This window comes from Salvelinus sp. IW2-2015, linkage group LG33, assembly GCF_002910315.2.
Source record: "Salvelinus sp. IW2-2015 linkage group LG33, ASM291031v2, whole genome shotgun sequence".
NCBI lineage: Eukaryota > Metazoa > Chordata > Actinopteri > Salmoniformes > Salmonidae > Salvelinus > Salvelinus sp. IW2-2015.
Genome location: NC_036872.1, coordinates 2,684,384 through 2,705,468, shown reverse-complemented (window position 1 = coordinate 2,705,468; position 21,085 = coordinate 2,684,384). Strand labels below are relative to the sequence as shown.

The 21,085-nt window shown below is 44.1% G+C and overlaps 1 protein-coding gene across 1 annotated transcript in view; it reads left to right on the top strand.

Moving 5' to 3' along the window:
• The window catches only part of adgrv1 (adhesion G protein-coupled receptor V1), a 190,143-nt gene that overhangs the window by 133,118 nt on the left and 35,940 nt on the right, over nucleotides 1–21,085 (top strand). The window contains 2 exon segments of the mRNA XM_070436984.1: nucleotides 14,694–14,810; nucleotides 18,972–19,150. Of these exon segments, the coding sequence (XP_070293085.1) occupies nucleotides 14,694–14,810; nucleotides 18,972–19,150 (296 nt within the window).

The window sequence follows — 21,085 nt, the reverse complement described above, 5'->3', positions numbered from 1 at the left end:
AAAGTGTTAAACAAATCAAAATATATTCTACTTTGAAGAATCTCAAATATAAAATATATTTTGACTTCTTTAACACTTTTTTGGTTACTATATGATTCCATATGTGTTATTTCGTAGTTCTGATGTCTTCACTATTACTATACAATGTAGAAAATAGTACAAATAAAGAAAAACCTTGGAATGAGTAGGATTGTCCAAACTTTGGACTGGTGCTGTACCTAACCTATTCCCGTGGCAGTTTACTGCAGGCAGTGGGGGCACTGGTGTACCACAGCCCCCGCAAGACTGGGCTCAGAGTTGGAGGTCGCTCTCGTAGAATTAGGAATTAGAATACTAGAATGGACATGAACCTTCTTATGATGGGATAAAGGTCAGCCATTTTGGTCAGGGAGTTGTTCGACCATGCACAGCTAGTGCTGTGATAAGATAATTGTATAAAATATTGAATTTGAAGAATTTAGCTCAAATCAAATGCCATTTTATACATACACATACACATGGTTAGCAGATGTTATTGTGAGTGTAGCGAAATGCTTCTAGTTCTAGTTCAGACAGTGCAGCGCAGCAACTTCTAACAAGTAATCTAACAATCCCACAACAACTACCTAATACACACAAATCTAAGTAAAGGAATGGAATATGACTATATACATATAAAAATATGGATAAGCAATGACCGAGCGGCATTGTTGGGGCGATCTGTTGGGGCGGTATGCAAATTGGAGTGGGTCTAGGGTTTCTGGGATGATGGTGTTGGTGTGAGCCATGACCAGCCTTTCAAAGCACTTCATGGCTACAGACGTGAGTGTAGTCATTTAGGCAAGTTACCTTAGTGTTCTTGGGCACGGCCACTTTGGTGGTCTGCTTGAAACATGTTGGTATTACAGACTCGGACATGGACAGGTTGAAAATGTCAGTGAAGACACTTGCCAGGTGGTCAGCGCAAGCTCGCAGTACACATCCTGGTAATCCATCTGGCCCTGCGGCCTTGTGAATGTTGACCTGTTTAAAGGTCTTACTCACATCGGCTGTCGTCCGGAACAGCTGGTGCTCTCATGCATGTTTCAGTGTTACTTGCCTCGAAGTGAGCATACAAGTAATTTAGCTCGTCTCGTAGGCTCGTGTCACTGGGCAATTCTCTGCTGTGATTCGCTTTGTAATCTGTAATAGTTTGCAAGCACTGCCACATCCAACGAGCGTCGGAGCTGGTGTAGTATGATTCAATCTTAGTCCTGTATTGACGCCTTGCCTGTTTGATGGTTCGTTGGAGGGCGTAGCAGGATTTCTTATAGGCTTCCGGGTTAGAGTCCCACTCCTTGACAGTGCCAGCTCTAGCCTTTAGCTCTGTGCAGATGTTCCCTGTAATCCATGGCTTCTTGTTAGGGTATGTACGTAGGGTCACTGTGGGGGAAGACGTCATCGATGCACTTATTGATGAAGTCGGTGACTGATGTGGTGTACTCCTCAATGCCATCGGAGGAATCCTGGAACATATCCCAGTCTGTTTCTAGCAAAACAGTCCTGTAGCTTAGCATCTGCTTCATCTGACCACTTGTTTATTGATCTAGTCACTGGTGCTTCCTGCTTTAATTTGTCCTTGTAAGCAGGAATCAGGAGGATATAATTATGGTCAGATTTTCAAAATGGAGGGCAAGGGAGAGCTTTGTATACGTCCATGGGTGTTGAGTAAAGGTGGTCCAGAGTTTTTTTCCCTCTGGTTGCACATTTAAAATGCTGATAGAAATTTGGTAAAACGGATTTAAGTTTCCCTGCATTAAAGTCCCCGGCTACTAGGAGCGACGCCTCTGGGTGAGCGTTTTCTTGTTTGCTTATGGCGGAATACAGCTCATTCAATGCTGTCTTAGTGCCAGCCTCTGACTGTGGTGGTATGTAAAGAGCTACGGAAAATACAGATGAAAACTCTCTAGGTACGGTCCCGTGTGGCTCAGTTGGTAGAGCATGGCGCTTGCAACGCCAGGGTTGTGGGTTCATTCCCCACGGGGGGACCAGGATGAATATGTATGAACTTTCCAATTTGTAAGTCGCTCTGGATAAGAGCGTCTGCTAAATGACTTAAATGTAAATGTAGGTAGATAGTATGGTCTACAGCTTATCATGAGATACTCTACCTCAGGCGAGCAATAGCTCAAGACTTCCTTAGATATTGTGCACCAGCTGTTATTTACAAATATACAGTCTGCCTCCTCTTGTCTTACCAGACGCCGCTGTTCTATCCTGCCGGTACAGCGTATAACCATGTTGATAGTGTCATCATTCAGCCACGACTCCGTGAAGCATAAGATATTGCAGTTTTGAATGTACCGTTGGTAGTTTAATCTTGCACGTAGGTAATTGATTTTATTCTCCAAAGATTGCACGTTTGCTAGCAGAATGGAAGGAAGTGGGGATTTATTCGAATTCTCAGAAGGCAGCCCTCCCTCTGGCCCCCTTTTCTCCACTTCACGCAAATCACGGGGATCTATACTTAGAGAGTATACTTTTTAATATCTTAAGAAAATATACTTAAGTAAAGAAGTGTATTTAACTTAAATGACCACAAAATATATTTAAAGTATGCACGAAATTTGCATATTACCAAGCATCCTTTTCTGCAGATGAAGTTTTGATTTATAATATGATATTCTTCCTAATATTTAGCTTATTCAAATGTTTTGATGTTCATTTTACACATTACATATTACACAATACACATTTTATTGAAATGTTAATTTTTTTCCATACTGTGAACAACTAAAGTGGGAAATGCCAATAGTGCACAGTTCTCAAAAGTGTTATTTGTAAGTTGCTGCTCCATCCACAAATGCTTTGTAAATAGCATGTTAACATTGGCGTAGGAGATGCCTAGGTCAATGAAGGTAACCTTTACATGGCTAATTACAATAGCTAGTTTAGATAATTTGTAGAAGTGTATTTGTAAAAGTATACTTGAAACACATTATAAATACACTCTTTTTATAAAGAAAAATACAGGAATTCAAATACAGTTTTAGTATGATGAGAAATATACATAAAATGTACTTAAGATGTATTCGATGTATATTTGTTTTGCTCTTTATCTAATATACTAAGAATATACATAAGTACAAAAAAAGTGTCCCAATTTTAAATCATTTTAAATATATTTAATATACTTAAATGCTAATAAAATACTAATAAAATGTACATTAATTGCATTAAATCTATTTAAAATTGTTCCAATTTAGATACTTTTGTATATACTTGTTAATAAAGTATTATTTAAGTATATATTATTTTTGAAATCCACTTGGGTACAGCAGGTGTAAAACGGTACAAATGAAATGCTTAATTACAAGCTCTTTCCCAAGAACGCAGTAGTCAATATCAAGTAAAGAGAAATATGCAAACTATATACAGGACAGTGCCAGTACCAATATTACAATGTGCAGGGCTAATGGAGTAATTGAGGTAGGTAAAAAAGTGACTGGTAGCAGGATAAATACTAATGGTACTTAGAGTCAATAATAGCAGAACAGCATGGTGGAAAGAAGCTGTCTCGGAGCCTGTTGGTCCGAGACCCAATGCTCTGGAACCGCCTGCCGGACGGAACCAGAGAGAGGACAGTCCATGGCTGGGTTGACTGTAGTCTTTGATAATCTTTCGGGCCTTTCTCAGACACCGCTTGGCATAAATGTCCTGAATGGCTGGGAGCTCGCCCCAGGTGATTTATGGGGCTGTCCGCACCACCCTCTGTAGGACATTGCGATCAACGGCGTTGCAGTTGCCATACCAAGCGGTGATGCAACCTGTCAGGATGCTTTCGATTGTGCACCTGTAATAGTTCTGGAGGATCTAGAGGACATACCAAATCCCTTACGCCTTCACAATTGTGCTGGTGTGAGAGGACCATGTTAAGTCCTCCGTGATGTGGACACTGAGGAACTTGATGCTCTTGACCCTGTCCACCGCGGCCCCGTCGATGTAGATGGGGGTGTGCACACACCCCTGTTTCCTGTAGTCCACAATTAGCTCCTTGTTCTTGCTGACGTTGAGAGAGAGATTGTTGTCCCGGCACCACACTGCCAGGTCTCTGACCTCTCCCTTTAGGCTGTCTCATCGCCATCTGTGATCAGGCCCTACCACCGTCGTGTCGTCAGCAAACTTGATGATGGACTTGAAGCTGTGCGAGGCCACAGGACGGAGCTAACTATGCACAGGACGGAGCTAAGCATGCACCCCTGGGATCCCCCGTGTTGAGGGTCAGCGTGGCGGAGGTGTTGTTGCCTACCCTCACCACCTGAGGTTGGCTTGTCAGGAGTCCAGGATCCAGCTGCAGAGGGAGGTGTTCAGTCTCAGGGTCTGATGACGAGCTTGGAGAGCATTATGGTGTTGAGCTGTAGTCAATTAACCGCATTCTCACACAGGTATTCCTCTTGTCTAGTTGGGAGGGCAGTGCAATTGAGATTGCATCGTCTATGGACGATGGGGTGGTCTGTTGGGGTGGTTTGCAAATTGGAGTGAGTCCAGGGTATCTGGGATAATTGACTTTACTATTTATATTTTTGACAACTTTTACTTTTGCTTCACTACTAAGGCAAATTATGTACTTTTTCCTCCATACATTCTCCCTGTCACCCAAAAGTACATTTTGAATGCTTAGCAGGACAGAAAAATGGTCCAATTCACGCACTTATCAAAAGACCATCCCTGGTCATCCGTACTGCCTTTGATCTGGCGGATTCACTAAACACAAATGCTTCATTTGTAAATTATGTCAGAGTGTTGGAGTGTGCCCCTGACTATCTGTAAAAGAAAAGAAAATTGTGCCGTCTGGTTTGCCTAATATAAGGAATTTTAAATGATTTATACTTTTACTTTTGATACGCATGTATATATTTTTTAATTACATTTACTTTTGATACTTAAGTATAATTAAAATCAAATACTTTTAGACTTTTACTCAAGTAGTATTTTACTAGGTGAATTTCGCTTTTACTTGAGTCAGCAGGAGCGGTAGAGATACTCTTAATGATCGGCTATGAAAAGCCAACTGACATTTACCCCTGAGGTGCTGACTTGCTGCACCCTCGACAACTACTGTGATTATTATTATTTGACCATGCTGGTCATTTATGAACATTTGAACATCTTGGCCATGTTCTGTTATAATCTCCACCCGGCACAGCCAGAAGAGGACTGGCCACCCCTCATAGCCTGGTTCCTCTCTAGGTTTCTTCCTAGGTTTTGGCCTTTCTAGGGAGTTTTTCCTAGACACCGTGCTTCTACACCTGCAATTGTTTGCTGTTTTGGGGTTTTAGGCTGGGTTTGCTGTACAGCACTCTTGAGATATCAGCTGATGTAAGAAGGAGCTCTATAAATAATTTTTGATTGAGATTTGATATTAAGTATCTTTACTTTTACTCAAGCTAATGGCAGTTGGGTACTTTTTACACCCTGGCGTGATAAAACACCTGAGCAGTCTTCAGTGCTGCAGTGGACCCTGAGTGCCCAGTAAACCAACTTTGAGTCATGTGAACTAGTAAGCAAATAGACTCTGTCTCGTCTATTACAGGAAGGCACTTAATAGTAGGGCCAGTGATGGGCTGTCCCTGTCTCCAGACACATAGCGTGAATCTACCTACACTCTTAATAGTCAGTCGTTTTGTGGCACCTACCCGCGCTTAGAGCTAGTGCGAACAGACAAGAGAAGACTTGCTTTGTCTTTGAAGCAAATGGATGTTTGCAAATAAAATGCTGTAATGCATTGATCAATCATTTTGTTTTATTTGATATATAGATTTGCACCAGAGGATTTGATTGCCTCTTGTATGAACGGGCAATATTGTGTTGCAATTTCTGCAATCACAATATATTACATCAACACAGTATAACAAAAAAACGAGCACCACAGCCGAGCACTGCTTCATGAGATAATGAACGGGTTCAGATAAGTGTCAATAGAGGGGACAAAAGGGCATGATGTGTGGCTTTCATATAACCACTGAGTCCTTGGCTGCTGTGCAACACTTGTTGAACATGCTTATTTTAGGGTGGATTTTTCTAGATAGATCATACTGAAGGGATGGTGTAGAAAGCCCAGCCAGTTAAATGGTAGGTACCCAAATGAAATCTGCAGGAATTCCCATGCATCCAGTAGAATCTGTCTGTAATGCTCCACTGAGCCCACACCATTAGAGCTCTAACCAAGACCACAGCCTCTTATAATCCAGAAATATTAATTTGCTAATGATCAATGAATTGGCTCTGTCTGCGGCTTGGTCTATTGAGGAGACCTGACCCTCTCACTGCTATGATCAATAAATCTTCAAGGCATGAGAAAGGAAAGCAAGAAATGGACTTATATGATGTATGGGTGTTTGTGTGTGTGGTGTTGGTGGTTGGTTGGTGTGTGTCGTGTGTGTGTTGTGTGTGTGTGTGTGTGTCGTGTGTGTGTGTGTGTGTGTTTGTGTGGTGTGTGTGTGTGTGTGTGTGTGTGTGTGTGTGTGTGTGTGTGTGTGATGACTGTGGCATGCTGTGCCCTTGGCCAGGCCAAGGTTTTATTCGGTGCAAATAACTGCTGCCCGGAATCACACTTCCTAGTAGCCACCTGGTTCAAAGGCTCCATTCCAGGCAGCTCTTGCCCCGGTTTCCTTCCTGAATCATCCCTCCCCTTCTCACACCATACAGAGCTGCAAAACTAACAGAAAACTGAGTTACCTCATTGTCTATTTAAATAAAGCCCCTAACTCAACATAGGATCCAGGCCTATAGGAGAGGTGACAAAACCTGCAACGATTCATGAGTGCTGGCTCAGAGTTTCTGAAAGGGAGACGGAGAGAGGGAAGGAATCAACCACCTTAGTGGAAGTGTTACCTCGGGGGCGAGGTGAAATGAGACTGCTTTATGCAATATTTGTTGCCCTAGGTTGCCTGGGCGACCGCATTGTGAAGTAGATTGAGCGTAGCTGTGGCGTGATAGGGCCGCGCAACCTAATGCATAACTTGTTTGGTTGGAAGGGAGAGCTTGTTTGCTCTCTCTCTCGGCTTATGTGCTTATATGGAGAGCTGTTGGTCTTTGATGTTTACTGATAGTCATCATGGATAGGCGATGGCTCTGGGCTAGTGACCCCAGCTACCTATCATAGGATCCTTGTAGGGTTTTTGACACCAATGTTGATCTATCATGGAAATCTGTTAGGTTCCCTATGTTAGCAAATGGTCCTCTGGTGATTTGAGGGTTGCAAGAGCAGTAGTTATAAGACTCGTCATTACTGTAGGCCTAAGGAACAGAACCCTTATTAGTGTCAGGATCTTAAAAACGTGACCCTGTTTGGTTGATATATATTCTTGTAACCCTGACGTTAGAGAGTGTCAACCAGACTAGTCCCTGCGTCTGCTGTGAAAACGTATTCATTCCAACAACGAGACTTAATATGACTCAATATGCAGATATAATATGTTCTGTCCAAAGACATTTGTCAAGAATCTAACTCCTTGGCTCGCACAAACGTTGTGTAACAAACTTTCATTCTGAAGCTGTGACTTCAAACGTTCTATTCGCTGTAAACAATGTAACTTTTGACCCAAATCAGCTACTTTGACCACTTTCCCAGGACTTTAGAAAAAAACTTAGACAGTGTGGCATCGTGGTCTCTGCTATTCAAATCTGACATCAGAACAGGATTTTCTTCTACCGATCAAACGTTACAGCTGTTTTAGTAACCACGTCAACTAGATTCATTAAACTAACTTCCCACTGTTGAATGTACTGTCATAGGAATCAAATCAAATTTGATTTGTTACATACGCCGAATACAACAGGTGTAGACCTTACCGTGAAGTGCTTACTTACAAGCCCCTAACCAACAATGCAGTTTTAAGAAAAATAAGAGTTAAGAATGTATTTACTAAATGAACTAAAGTAAAAATATAAAAGAGTAAAAAATAAAATAACAATAATGAGGCTATATACAGGGGGTACCAGTACCGAGTCAATGTGCGGGGGTACAGGTTAGTAATGAGGCTATATACAGGGGGTACCAGTACCAAGTCAATGTGCGGGGGTACAGGTTAGTAATGAGGCTATATACAGGGGGTACCAGTACCNCTATATACAGGGGGTACCAGTACCAAGTCAATGTGCGGGGGTACAGGTTAGTAATGAGGCTATATACAGGGGGTACCAGTACCGAGTCAATGTGCGGGGGTACAGGTTAGTCGAGATAATTGAGGTAATATGGACATGTAGGTAGGGGTCAAGTGACTATGCCTAGATAATGAACAGCGAGAAGCAGCAGCGTAAAGACGGAGTGAGGGTCAAGGCAAATTTTTTGGGCTGCGATTTGATTAGCAGTCTTATGACTTGGGGGTGGACGCTGTTAAGCAGAGAGAACAGTCTATGACTAGGGTGGTTGGAGTCTTCGGCAATTTTTAGGGCCTTCCTCTGACACCTCCTGGTATGGAGGTCCTGGATGGACAAAAGAGAAAAAAGACAAAGGAAAACAGAAAGCAACAATGCAAAAAACAACAAAGACATCAAGGACAACAAAAATCATAATAGCAAGGCCAACTGAATATGTTTGAGTGCATGTATGGCACTACTTACCTCTGTATCCGTGTATGTGCACATGAGTTCATTTGAATGAGAGTGTGTGTATACACATGTGAACAAACACCTGCACGGCATCAGCCTCAGGCAAACCGGCATTAGCCGTAAAAACATTGCCCCTCGGTGTCATTCAAACATACTTTTTGTTATGTTTTATTTTGACTTAATTTTTTTATACTTTTATATTTGACCGTCATTCTGTCCCCCGCCCACCAACTCCACTCCCACTTCTGTCCCCCGCCCACCGTCTCCAGTTCCACATCCCAACCCTCAGCTTCCCTCAGCCCCTCCCACCTATCTCTTCTGGCCACCCTCTTAGGATTTCTACGCACCATACATCTTTCAACTATGCTGTGATGTTTAACACACAATTTCAATCTATCTACTCGAATAGAATCCACAGATTGCGAGTTGAAGATAAATACTTTTACCACGAGTATTAGTTTATTATTCATTGACTGACCCGGTCAATGCATTATCAGCCATTCCTGAACCTGAGACCAGAAACAGGGTACCTGGGGGGAAATACAAAAATAAAAGGTGTATTGATTCTGTATCCTCGCCACAAAATCTGTCATCAGCAAAGGTAATGATCATGTTGGAGCCGTGCTTGGCCATGCAGTCATGGTTGAACAGGGAGTACAGGAGGGGTCTAAGCACGCAACCCCGTGTTGAGGATCAGCGTGGCAGATGTGTTGTTGCCTACCGTTACCACCTGGGGGCGGCCCGTCAGGAAGTCCAGGATCCAGTTGCAGAGGGAGGTGTTTAGTCCCAGTGTCCTTAGCTTAGTGATGAGATTCGAGGGCACTATGGTGATGAACGCTGAGCTGTAGTCAATGAACAGCATTCTCACCTAGGTGTTCCTTTTGTTCAGGTGGGAATGGGTAGTGTGGAATGCAATAGAGATTGCGTCATCTGTGGATTTGTTGGTGCGGTATGCGATTTGGAGTGGGTCTAGGGTTTCTGGGATGATGGTGTTGATGTGAGCCATGACCAGCCTTTCAAAGCACTTCATGGCTACAGACGTGAGTTCTACAGATCGGTAGTAATTTAGGCTGGATGCCTTGGTGTTCTTGGGCACAGGGACTATGGTGGTCTGCTTGAAACATGTAGACTCGGTCAGGGACAGGTTGAAAATGTCAGTGAAGACACTTGCCAGTTGGTCAGCGTATGCTCTGAGTACACGTCCTGGTAATCCATCTGGCCCTGCGGCCTTGTGAATATTGACCTATTTAAAGGTCTTACACACATCGGCCACGGAGAGCATTATCACACAGTCGTCCGGAACAGCTGGTGCTCTCATGCATGCTTCAGTGTTGCTTCCCTCGAAGCCGCATAGAGGTTATTTAGCTAGTCTAGTAGGCTCGTGTTACTGGGCAGCTCGCGGCTGGGCTTCCCTTTGTAGTCCGTAAAGGCCGGTGTAGTAGCATTCAATCTTAGTACCTGTATTGATGCTTTGCCTGTTTGATGGTTCGACGGAGGGCATAGCGGGATTTCTTATAAGCATCCGGGTAGAGTCCCGCTCCTTGAAAGCGACAGCTCTACCCTTTAGCTCAGTGCGGATGTTGCCTGTAATCCATGGCTTCTGGTTGGGGTATGTACGGTCACTCTGGGGACGACGTCATCGATGCACTTATTGATGAAGCCGGTGACTGATGCAGTATACTCCTCGGATGAATCCCGTAACATATTCCAGTCTCTGCTAGCAAAACAATCCTGTAGCTTAGGATCTGCGCCATCCGACCACTTCCGTATTGAGCGAGTCACTGGCACATCCTGTTTTAGTTTTTGCTTGTAAGCAGGAATCAGGAGGATAGAGTAATCGCTGTTCTGATATCCAGAAACCCTTTTCGGTCATAAGAGACGATGGCGGAAACATTATGTACAAAATAAGTTACAAACAACGCAAAAAAAACACACAAAATAGCACAATTGGTTAGGAGCCCATAAAACGGCAGCCATCTCCTCCGATGCCGTCATATGTGTATGAACCTTCAGAAGTGTCAAATTATAGCACTGAGTGAGCACATTCTTAGCATCAGACAATGACGTTTGACACAAATCCGTTACTTTAACTACTTTCCCAACAACTTATACACAAACGTAGAGGGTATGACATCTTGATCTACTGTTCTATTCAAATATCATGGCATATACAACACTGTGTGTTTACACCAGCATAGGGTACATTGATGAGTTAGCTGCAGAATGATGTCGTGATGACGAGGATGATGGGGGCACCTAGAGAGTTGTAAGACAGATGACGAAGCATCATTCTGCAGGTGTGCTTGGAGCAGCTGTATGTGCTGTAGCTTTCCTATCCATCACTCCTGGCAGTCTGGCAGGTGTGCAGGCGCTGTCTCTCCCTGCTCTTTTTCCATCTTCTTCTCTCTGTCTCTTGCTCATTCCCTTTCTTGGCTTCATCTGTATAAAGGCAGAGTTAGGAGACTCGATGTCCTCCTTCTCTCTCCCTCCTCACCCTCCCTCGCTCCTTCCATCCCTCCTTCCCTGGCCTTTAGCACTGGTACCGGGCCAGGTGGCAGCCACAGTTACATAAGCAGAGATGGTGCTGTGGTTGGCAGTGGCACAAGGCTCTGTCCCATGGGTTAATTAAGCTCTGCCGTTAGAGAGCTGCAGTATTTTCAGCTGTCGTCAAGGCTTTTCTGAATTCCCCCCAATCGCTAATTAAATTAGGTCCCTACCATATACACACACACACACACACACACACACACACACACACACACACACACACACACACACACACACACACACACAGCTATACACTGAGTATACAAAACATTAAGGACACTTACTCTTTCCATGACATTGACTGACCAGGTGAATCCAGGTGAAAGCTATGATCTCTTATTGATGTCACTTGTTAAATCCTTTTCAATCAGCGTAGATGAAGGGGAGGAGACAGGTTAACCTTTCTGAACCAACCATCACGGATCCGGGATAATTGTCATCAGCAACGCTGAATAGCATAGCATAGCATAGCGCCACAGTCAAATAATATTACTAGAAAATATTATATTTATGAAATCACAAGAAAAATGAAATTATGCTTTACAGCGAAAGCAATACAAGCGTTTGTGTAAGTTTATCGATCGCTCGACAAAACATTAAGTACACTTAGCATCAGGTAACTTGGTCACGAAAATCAGAAAAGCAATCAAATTAATCGTTTACCTTTGATGATCTTCGGATGTTTTCACTCACGAGACTCCCAGTTAGACAACAAATGTTCCTTTTGTTCCATAAAGATATTTTTATATCCAAATACCTCCGTTCGTTTCGCGCGTTATGCTGAGAAATCCACAGGAAAAAGCGTTCACGACAACGCAGACAAAAATTCCAGATAATATCCATAATGTCCACAGAAACATGTCAAACTTTTTTTATAATCAATCCTCAGGTTGTTTTTCAAATATCTATTCAATAATATATCAACCGGGAGTGTTGGTTTTTCACTAGGACCGGGAGTAACAATGGCTGCCTTTCTCTGTTGCGCACAACTCAGTCTGAGAGCCCCCACCTATCCACTTACGCAATGTGGTCGTTCTCGCTCATTTTTCAAAATAAAAGCCTGAAACTATGTCTAAAGGCTGTTGACACCTTAGGGAAGCCATAGACAAAATCTGGTTGATATCCCTTTAAATGGGTAATAGGGATGCATAAGAACAGACAGGTTTCAAAAACAGAGGCACTTCCTGATTGGATTTTCCTCAGGTTTTAGCCTGCAATATCGGTTCTGTTAAACTCACAGACAAAATGTTGACAGTTTTGGAAACTTTAGAGTGTTTTCTATCCTAATCTGACAATTATATGCATATTCTAGTTTCGGGGGCTGAGAAATAGGCAGTTTAAAATGGGTACGTTTTTTTAGCCAAAAACGAAAATACTGCCCCCTAGCCTTTTAAAGAAGGATGTTTAAGCCTTGAGAAAATTCAGACATGGTATGTGTGCCATGCAGAGGGTGAATGGGCAAGACACAAGATTTAAGTGCCTTTGAACGGGGTATGATAGTAGGAGCCAGGTTCACTGGTTTGTGTAAAGAACTGCAACGCTGCTGGGTTTGTCACGCTCAACTGTTTCCCATGTGTATCAAGAATGGTCCACCACCCAAAGGACATCCAGCCAACTTGACACAACTGTGGGAAGCATTGGAGTCGACATAGGCCAGCATCCCTGTGGAACGCTTTCAACACCTTGTAGAGTCCATGCCCGGACGAATTGAGGCTGTTCTGAGGGCAAAATGGGCGGGTACAACTCAATATTAGGAAAGTGTCCTTAATGTTTTGTACAGTCAGTGTATATACACACATTCACACACATTTACAAACACACACACAGTGTGGACTGCAGTGCCTTTCGGTAGGACACACACACAGGTTCCTGGACGGGTACCCAGGAAGTATTTGTCACTTGTTGTTGTTATTTATTTTGGTCCTGCCTGCCTTTGCGCATTGTGATGTAACAGGTCTGCAGGAGGGAGGAGGGATAGGACTGGTGCAACTCGGGGTGTCATAAACAAAAATGCACACCCTTTCCCCTCCCCTTGTACTGTAAAAAAAATATTGCACACCCTCCCCCCTCATGGAAGGAACTCAAAATAATGTTTACGACCACAAACACAAATAATTGTAGCGACTCTGTGTTCATAGACGTGGATATCGACTTTGCCACTGGAGCATGCTTTTTTGGCACAGTCGATGCCACGCAGGGCTACGGGCCAGGAGGTTGAGGGTTCGCCGACCACCACGGACGAGCTTACTCTCCCGACATGTTTCATTACACAACGATCAGAGCTGGTTGCAGACAATGTTGATGCTATCTTTATATCAACAGGTTTCTGTGCCGGTGCACAGCACAACCAATAGGCAAAGCATACCGACTTCGGGCGCTTCAACGTCACGGTTTGCAGTATAGGCTATATCAAGGCTATGTTGAAGCATTAGGTATAAGTGGGCGAGGTACAGCCGCTAGAGGAGGAAGCAGAGTGCGCATGAAGCTTTCCGTGATAACTGGACCAGCTAGGAGCATATGTGGCCACATAATTATAGGACGACTTAGGAGAATGATCTGATCCGCAACAGATCTTAGTATCAGAACTTAAAATACAGCCTGAAAGGCCTGTTGCTGTGCCTTTCTACACCTTATAAACTGACGAGAGTAGATCCACAACTGATTCAAATCGCAGGGCTTTTTGCGCCGAGTATCATTTGTTCTGCTCACTTGGAAACATGAATGCAATTATTCATTGCATTGTGGCGTTGTAGGCTTCTCTGGGTAGGATACATCTATTGTCCCTAAACAAGATCAATAGGGGAGCTTTCTGAGCTGTGGTGTCTGGCTTCACAGTTTTATTTATGCGCAATGACGCACCTTGATGCAGCTTTTAATGATTTTATGTGTGGTATGATTGCTACTTAGCTTATTGCAGATGCTGACATACGATCCACCCACCACTATTGTCACTATGAATGGTGAATAGAGGGCAGGAAAGAAAGTTAGACTGGTCGACTATATTTACCTGTGGTATAGTTAGTGCACGGAAAAGCGTAGTGCATAAGGGAAGTACCAAAACACCTTGATATAGGGTAGGCGCATGCAAGCAAATGAGGACATGTGGCTAGGATGGAATAAATGATATAGTAAAACCTGCAAAATGGAGAATGTAAACCAGGGGAAAAATTCACTTCAATAAAAAACACACAACTCTCCCCAAACCCCCAAAAAGTTAGAAAACTCTCCCTTATTTTGGACCACCCCACCCACCCCAGTAAATGTCGAACTGTTCCTAATACTAGTTGGCTGAGCTCAGACCGCAGAGGGAAAGTGTAAATGGGAATGTGTAAGTGTTTTTGTGCCAGTGCTATTTTGCATGAACTGTATTAGTGTGTGTGAGATTGAGGGGGCTGGATGTTGTGTAGTAAAGAGCATAGTGTACAGGCAAATGTTATGCATTATTCGTTTTGGTGTGTGTTTGTTTGTGTGCATTAGTGTATTTCTGTGGGCCTTTCAGCTGACTCCCCTCTCTGTCTCTCTCTGTGTCCCTCTATATCGCTCTGTCTCTCTCTCTCTCTCTCTGTGTGTTGTAGATCTGTTTCCTGGTGTCGGCGTTCCGTGGTCGTGTCTTCTCCGAGGACAGCTGTGCTGTTCTGGGCCTCTCCTCCCACTACTTCCACCTCAGCCAGTTCAGCTGGATGCTTATCCAGGTAAGGCCTGCTGCTGACCCCTGGGCCTGTATGTATCAAGCTTCTTCGAGTCAGAGTGCTGATCTAGGATCAGGTCCCACTTGTACATTGAGTCGTGTTCATTCTGATCTATATAAAAGGCAAAACTGATCCTAAATCAGCACTACTTTTCTAAAACATGTCGTACATACTCTAACCCTAAACTAACCAGGACAATATTGGTCTCATTACATTTCCAAATATGCTCCATCTGTGAGTCCAATCATAGTCATATGAATACAAAAGCGCATTAAGTGATGCTGTTTCCGTTATTTTCTTGATTTTTTTGTTTGATACACTACATATTAGATTATTTTTTGTTCCACTGAAGGCCTGAGTCCCATAGTCAAGGTTCGCCACTGAGATCATTTATGTATTTTCAAAACCCACTAGATAGAATTTCTATTGAACGATCAGCCTCATTTAAGGTCAGATGCAACCAGTTGACAGGTGGGTTGTCTAAAGAACTGCAGACCTGAACAATGGCACAGAGCAGGCACTGAAAGACTGGCATACTGTTCTCCGGGCCATCTGTACACCTGCGCCAACCTGTTGAAAGCTGTTCTGATAGTCCTATGCTGCCTTGGCACACACGTTGGCACGCAAGGCCCACGTATGCCCATTTCCGCTTGTGTGGACAATGAGGGTCATTCAGTCAGGGTGCTCTCCCTCTCTCTCTCTCGTGCGATAGTCGGCGTTGAGTGGCAGCATTTCTGTCATCAAAGACCAATTGTGGACGCTAGAATTGATATACTGCACCTCTAATGCTCATATCCTTTGCGCTGCCATTTGTTATTTGTCAACTCTTCCTGAATTTAACTGCGGGGCACTTCTTGAAATGATAAGTCAACGGATCAGATTTGAGGCTTTGAAAGGGAAATTGGTTTGTTTCTTTCCATAGATAGTTTGATTTCATTAATACAATTACAGTTCTACCATGTCAAATAGGATTTTTGTGACTCTCTCACTTGGCAGAAATAGATGTCCATTCTTTCCTTTGTTCTTTACATGACACGTGCGTTTTTATGTCATGTGTGGCAAAATCCCAGGTTAGCGTGTATTTGTGCTGGTACTTGTGTGATAAGATTGCGGTTCCAAGTTCTCTTACCCCCCCCCCCAACCCCCACATTAACACACCTCCTTCTGACCCTCTTCCATTCTCACGTAACTGCTTCGAAACACACACACACACACACACACACACTCAGCTCTAAAAACGATCACATGTAGTCTTCAAATGGTTCATATTTGATATTTAAGCTTAAATTAATCCCAGAGATGGTGTATAGATGACCTGTGACCTATTTGCAGGGACAGGAATTCTGTGAGCATGGCCTAGTTAATTACACATGGTCAACACAAGCTGATATACCATACCTCGGAGTCTTACCCCAAATGAACTGCACCCCCTGCTTGCAATAACAGGCTGTTATCTTCACCTGCTACGCTCCACCTCTGTTCTCTGTGACGCGGAGGAAAGCTTTAGTTGTTTATGTACTGGGTGTAATCTGTCTCGGCACCTAAGTCATTTTTCTGAAAAATAAAAGATTAGTGCATTTAATTAGCTAATGGAGTTTAGCTTTGGAGTCTGACAGGGACATACAGTAGTCGCCGTGCGGTACGCGTAACTGCATTATTTATGTTTCTTAAGCCTGATTGAAATACTTTCCAGATGACCTGGGAGATGTTTGAATGAATAAAGTTTGACTCTGAGATTTCTTCGTAAGTCAATAGGAAACAGTGCAGTTTGGACTGGCTCGCAGCTAAATGTTTGCAGAACGCTGGCAGCCTGGCGTGATGGAAACACGCGGTATTAGTTGACCTGATTTGGTGGTGGAAAAGGTCAACTGCAATACACACTGGAAAGTGTTCACACAGCCGTAGGAAGACACTGCGTTGGTGTGTGATGGTGCCGTTACGTTTTTTTCCCCTTTCAACTCTCTGACCTGGAGTCAGTCAGTCAAATTGACAATGTAACATATTTCTCTCTCTCCGTCTCTCTCTCTCTCTGTCATGTCTTTTTTTGCATCTCTTTCCCTTTAAAACCACCAAGATTGGTTTTACTTCTCTCTTTCTGCGGTAGTAGCTCATGAGAATATCGCTGACATCCCTGGCTTCATCGACATCCCTACTCTCTTCCCTTTACTCCATAATATTGATCGGTTGGGGTATCCACCCACTACCCTCCCTCTCCTTGAGTCGTCAGGTATCAGTTTTTTGCTAAGTGGCGTACGCGCGGACGCCAGCCAGGGGGAGGCTTTCACAGACCATCCATGTTGCACTAAATCAGCATTAAAGGTTCAAAGCAGCCATTTTTATCTCAATATCAAATCATTTCTGGGTAACATTTAAGTACCTTACTTACAAGAAACAAAAAATAGCTTCTTAGCAAAAGCAATTTCTCAAGCAAGAATTTTGCTCGGACAGTCTGGGAGTAGGGAGGGGAAAACTGGGGAGGGGAAAACTGAAAACTAACTCTTATTTGCAGAGAGGTTTGGAACTCTCTTTCTTATTGGTCTATTATCTAATTCACCTACTGATGTCACCAGGCAGGCCAAAACGTCATCCTACCAAAACAAGCTGAAATTTCAGGCGGTCTTTTCAAACAGCTTACACTAAAAGGGGATTATCATCATTTTCAAAATGTCACAATATTACTCCAACCTCATAGTGTGGAAATATATATAAAACACAGGAAAATTACATTTTGGATTGCAATGGCCCAGTTGAGCGGTGCAATGGGGGAATATAGGCTGGCCCAGAGCCAAAACATAACAGTGCCTAATTGAATCAGCCAGTCTACGAGGCCCGGCTAGGACTGTCTTACCATAGGGCTCCACAACATTATGTAACGGCAAGCCAATACTTGCCAAAGCCTCTTCGGCCTATCCAGAGCCAGGGATAGTGGTGAAGGAAACAGCACAAACCCAACTCCTAATTTGTTTATTCACACACCCAGCTATCACTGATCAAATCAAATCAACGTTTATTTGTCACCTGGGCTGAATACAACAGGTGTAGTAGACCTTACAGTGAAACGCTTACTTATAGGCTCTAACCAATAGTGCAAAAAAGGTATTAGGTGAACAATAGGTAGGTAAAGAAGTAAAACAACAGTAAAAAGACAGGCTACATACAGACACCGGTTAGTCGGGCTGATTGAGGTAGTATGTACATGTAGATATGGTTAAAGTGACTATGCATATATGATGAACAGAGAGTATCAGTAGCGTAAAAGAAGGGTTGGCGAGTGGTGGGTGGGACACAATGCAGATAGCCCGGTTAGCCACTGTGCGGGAGCACTGGTTGGTTCGGCCCAATTGAGGAAGTATGTACATGGAGCTCAATCAAAGTGTCACTCCATTAGCAGTTCAATATGATGCATTACACAATAGTTTCTCTCTCCCTCTCTCTCGTGCTCTTTCTCTCTTACTCTCGTGCTCTCTGCTGCTGCTGATGATGCAACACTCGGAGTAGGAGACTGATCATGGAGGCAGAGGGTTTTGTGTGACTTGCATTTGACCCCACACCCACCCATTCACCGATAACTTTTCAGCTCATGAATGTAATGGAATCAAATGTGCAATGTTCTGTTCTCCTTTTATTTTGCGATCCTTTCTTGTACAGAAAAAGATGAGGACCTGGCTGGGGATAGGCCTTTTACGGGTATTATCACAATCTAGAGTTATGGAGTGTATTTAGTGTAATCCTCTCTAGGACAAGGTGTACAGCATCTAATACCGAGGGAGATAATCCAAGTCTGCTACTCCGCTAGATTACAAAGCAAACAGTAGTGAGCCATGTGGTTCCTGAACAATCCTTTGGCTCTTCGGCTGGAGATTCTTCCTCCCTTCTGGCTGATAACCCCTCACTAACCCCCTTTTGCTCTCTATCCTCCTCGAATCCCCCCTCCTCCCCACTCCACTTCTCCCCAACCCTCCCCCCCCCCCTACTCCTCTTCCTCTCATCACCCTCTCCACCTCCCCTCCCCCTGCCCCCCCCCCCTCTCCTCTTTCCCACTCCTCCCTTTCTCCCTTCCCCTCCCCCTCCCCCCCCCCGTCCCCCCCCCCCCCTCTCCTCTTTCCCACTCCTCCCTTTCTCCCCTCCCTTCCCCTCCACCTCCCCTTCCCTCCACTCTCCCAGGCAGTGAACTTTTGGCAGGTGTTGGTGATGAACGACGAGCACACGGAGCGGCGTTACCTGGTCTACTTACTGCTGGGCTGGGGACTTCCTGCTCTGGTCATTATCATCCTGGTCATCGTGCTGCTGGGGGGCTTCGGCTGGACCATACACAGTGTTTACGGCCTGGTGCACGGGGATGTGTGAGTGAAGGAAACACACACATCAAGTACAGGAGCACAAAGGAGTACACACACACACCAGAGCAAACACACTTGGTGAGAGTGAATAGGAAAATACTCACACGCTTACTTTGTACAACACAAACACAAATATGCTTACGCATTCATACACGAACAAACACACACACACGCACACACACACACACTTATTCATAGTCAGATGAGGGATGTGTGAGTAGCACATCTATTATACACCTATGCGTGCCCAGTTGCAACAACATGAGTTGCAGACGCTGTACTTTGTGGACATGGTCCGAGGTCCAGTCCAGTCCAGGTGTGTCCAACTTACTTTTAAGGCTATGGTCAACACCCAGGTCTATGGTTAGAACAAGCTAGTGTCGTCAGCAGGTTCAGAGGTGGATCTACTGAATGGATCATAAAATGAACGATTCTCTCTTTACATTGGAGGTGGAGGGAGGCTGTCCCTCCGCTAGTTTCCGAGGTGGAGAGGTAAGGCTTTAAATAACCCACACAGTACTATTTATACACCTCCAGGAGCTGTGCTGGTGAGGTCATCCTCTCAAACTGCACACACAGGTCCTTACACAGACTTACCCTCCCTAAGATTCTGTCTGTGTGCGTGTCTTAGCATGAAGGGAGGTTTCTTGCGATTAAAATTAGCCTGTGGTCATGGGTAGGTGTGTCTCTTTTCGTGTTTTTGTGAGTGAGGTAGACAGAGGTCTATTTAGTCTTCTGGGCGGTAGCCCCTATTTCATCAGGGCCTGAAGAGTCACCCATCACACGGTCAACACAGGACCTCACCTAGCTGGGTTCCTCTCTGTTCAGGTGGACATTGGTTTCACCCACACCACTGGCGTCAGTAGAGGGTCGTTTTTCTCTCTCACACACATACGTGATGTATTATGTTGACACGGTGTTTACGCTCTAGTCTTATCAGCTCCCATCGCACCATAAATAGGTCAAATGGGAGTATCTCAATACGCCAAGACGAAGCGTATTTCTTGTGTTCATATTGGTCATATTGGTGAGTGCATGAGCTCTCATGACAGAAATGTGAGACTTGACATTTTAAGACCTCTCCTCTCACGTTAGCCAGGCAACACAGCCACATGGCTACTCGCTTTGTCGGATAGATGTTTGCTCTCCCAGGGAGCCTCTTCTTTCATGCGACAGAGCTAATTATTGGCGAAGCTCTGTTGTCTCAAGCTGGAGTGGCGGCATTAGAATGCCTCTTGACTGACCAGAGGCTTGAACGGTAATCCCACAGCAAACAGTCTGGGTCTGTCTGTTTGTCTGTCTGTCTGTCACTCGAGAGGCAGGCAGGCATGGTGGGATTGTGGGTAGGTCTGAAGTCTGCCCTCTCTCACTGCCCTCCTTGTCTTCTATTGGTCTGCTGGGCTGTGGTCCGATGGTGGGGTTGAGTGGTGGGGGTGGTGGTGGGTGTTACCCTCTGTTTGGCAAGGAGGGGCAGAACATTGACCCTGAGTCAACAGAGGATGAGGAGGAAGGAATGAGAGAGGAGGAGCTTTTTTGGAAGTGTTGGAATGAAAAGATAGACATAGTTCTATATTATTATTACAGTATATTTCTTATGTATGTGATTTGTAGGTGAAGGTACAAGATGTTAAAAAGGGGAAATAATATAATAAATATAATAATAATATAGAACTTTGTGTATATTATTATATAACATAAATTATATATTCAGAGAGGTAAATAGAGGGAGGGAGAGAATACGTGTTTTGGCCAGATGGTGAAGTGTGGATTGTGTAAGAGCAGTGCAGGATGTGAAGTGTGGATTGTGTAAGAGCAGTGCAGGGGGTGAAGTGTGGAGGGTCTAAGAGCAGTGCAGGGGGTGAAGTGTGGAGGGTCTAAGAGCAGTGCAGGGGTTGAAGTGTGGAGGGTCTAAGAGCAGTGCAGGGGGTGAAGTGTGGA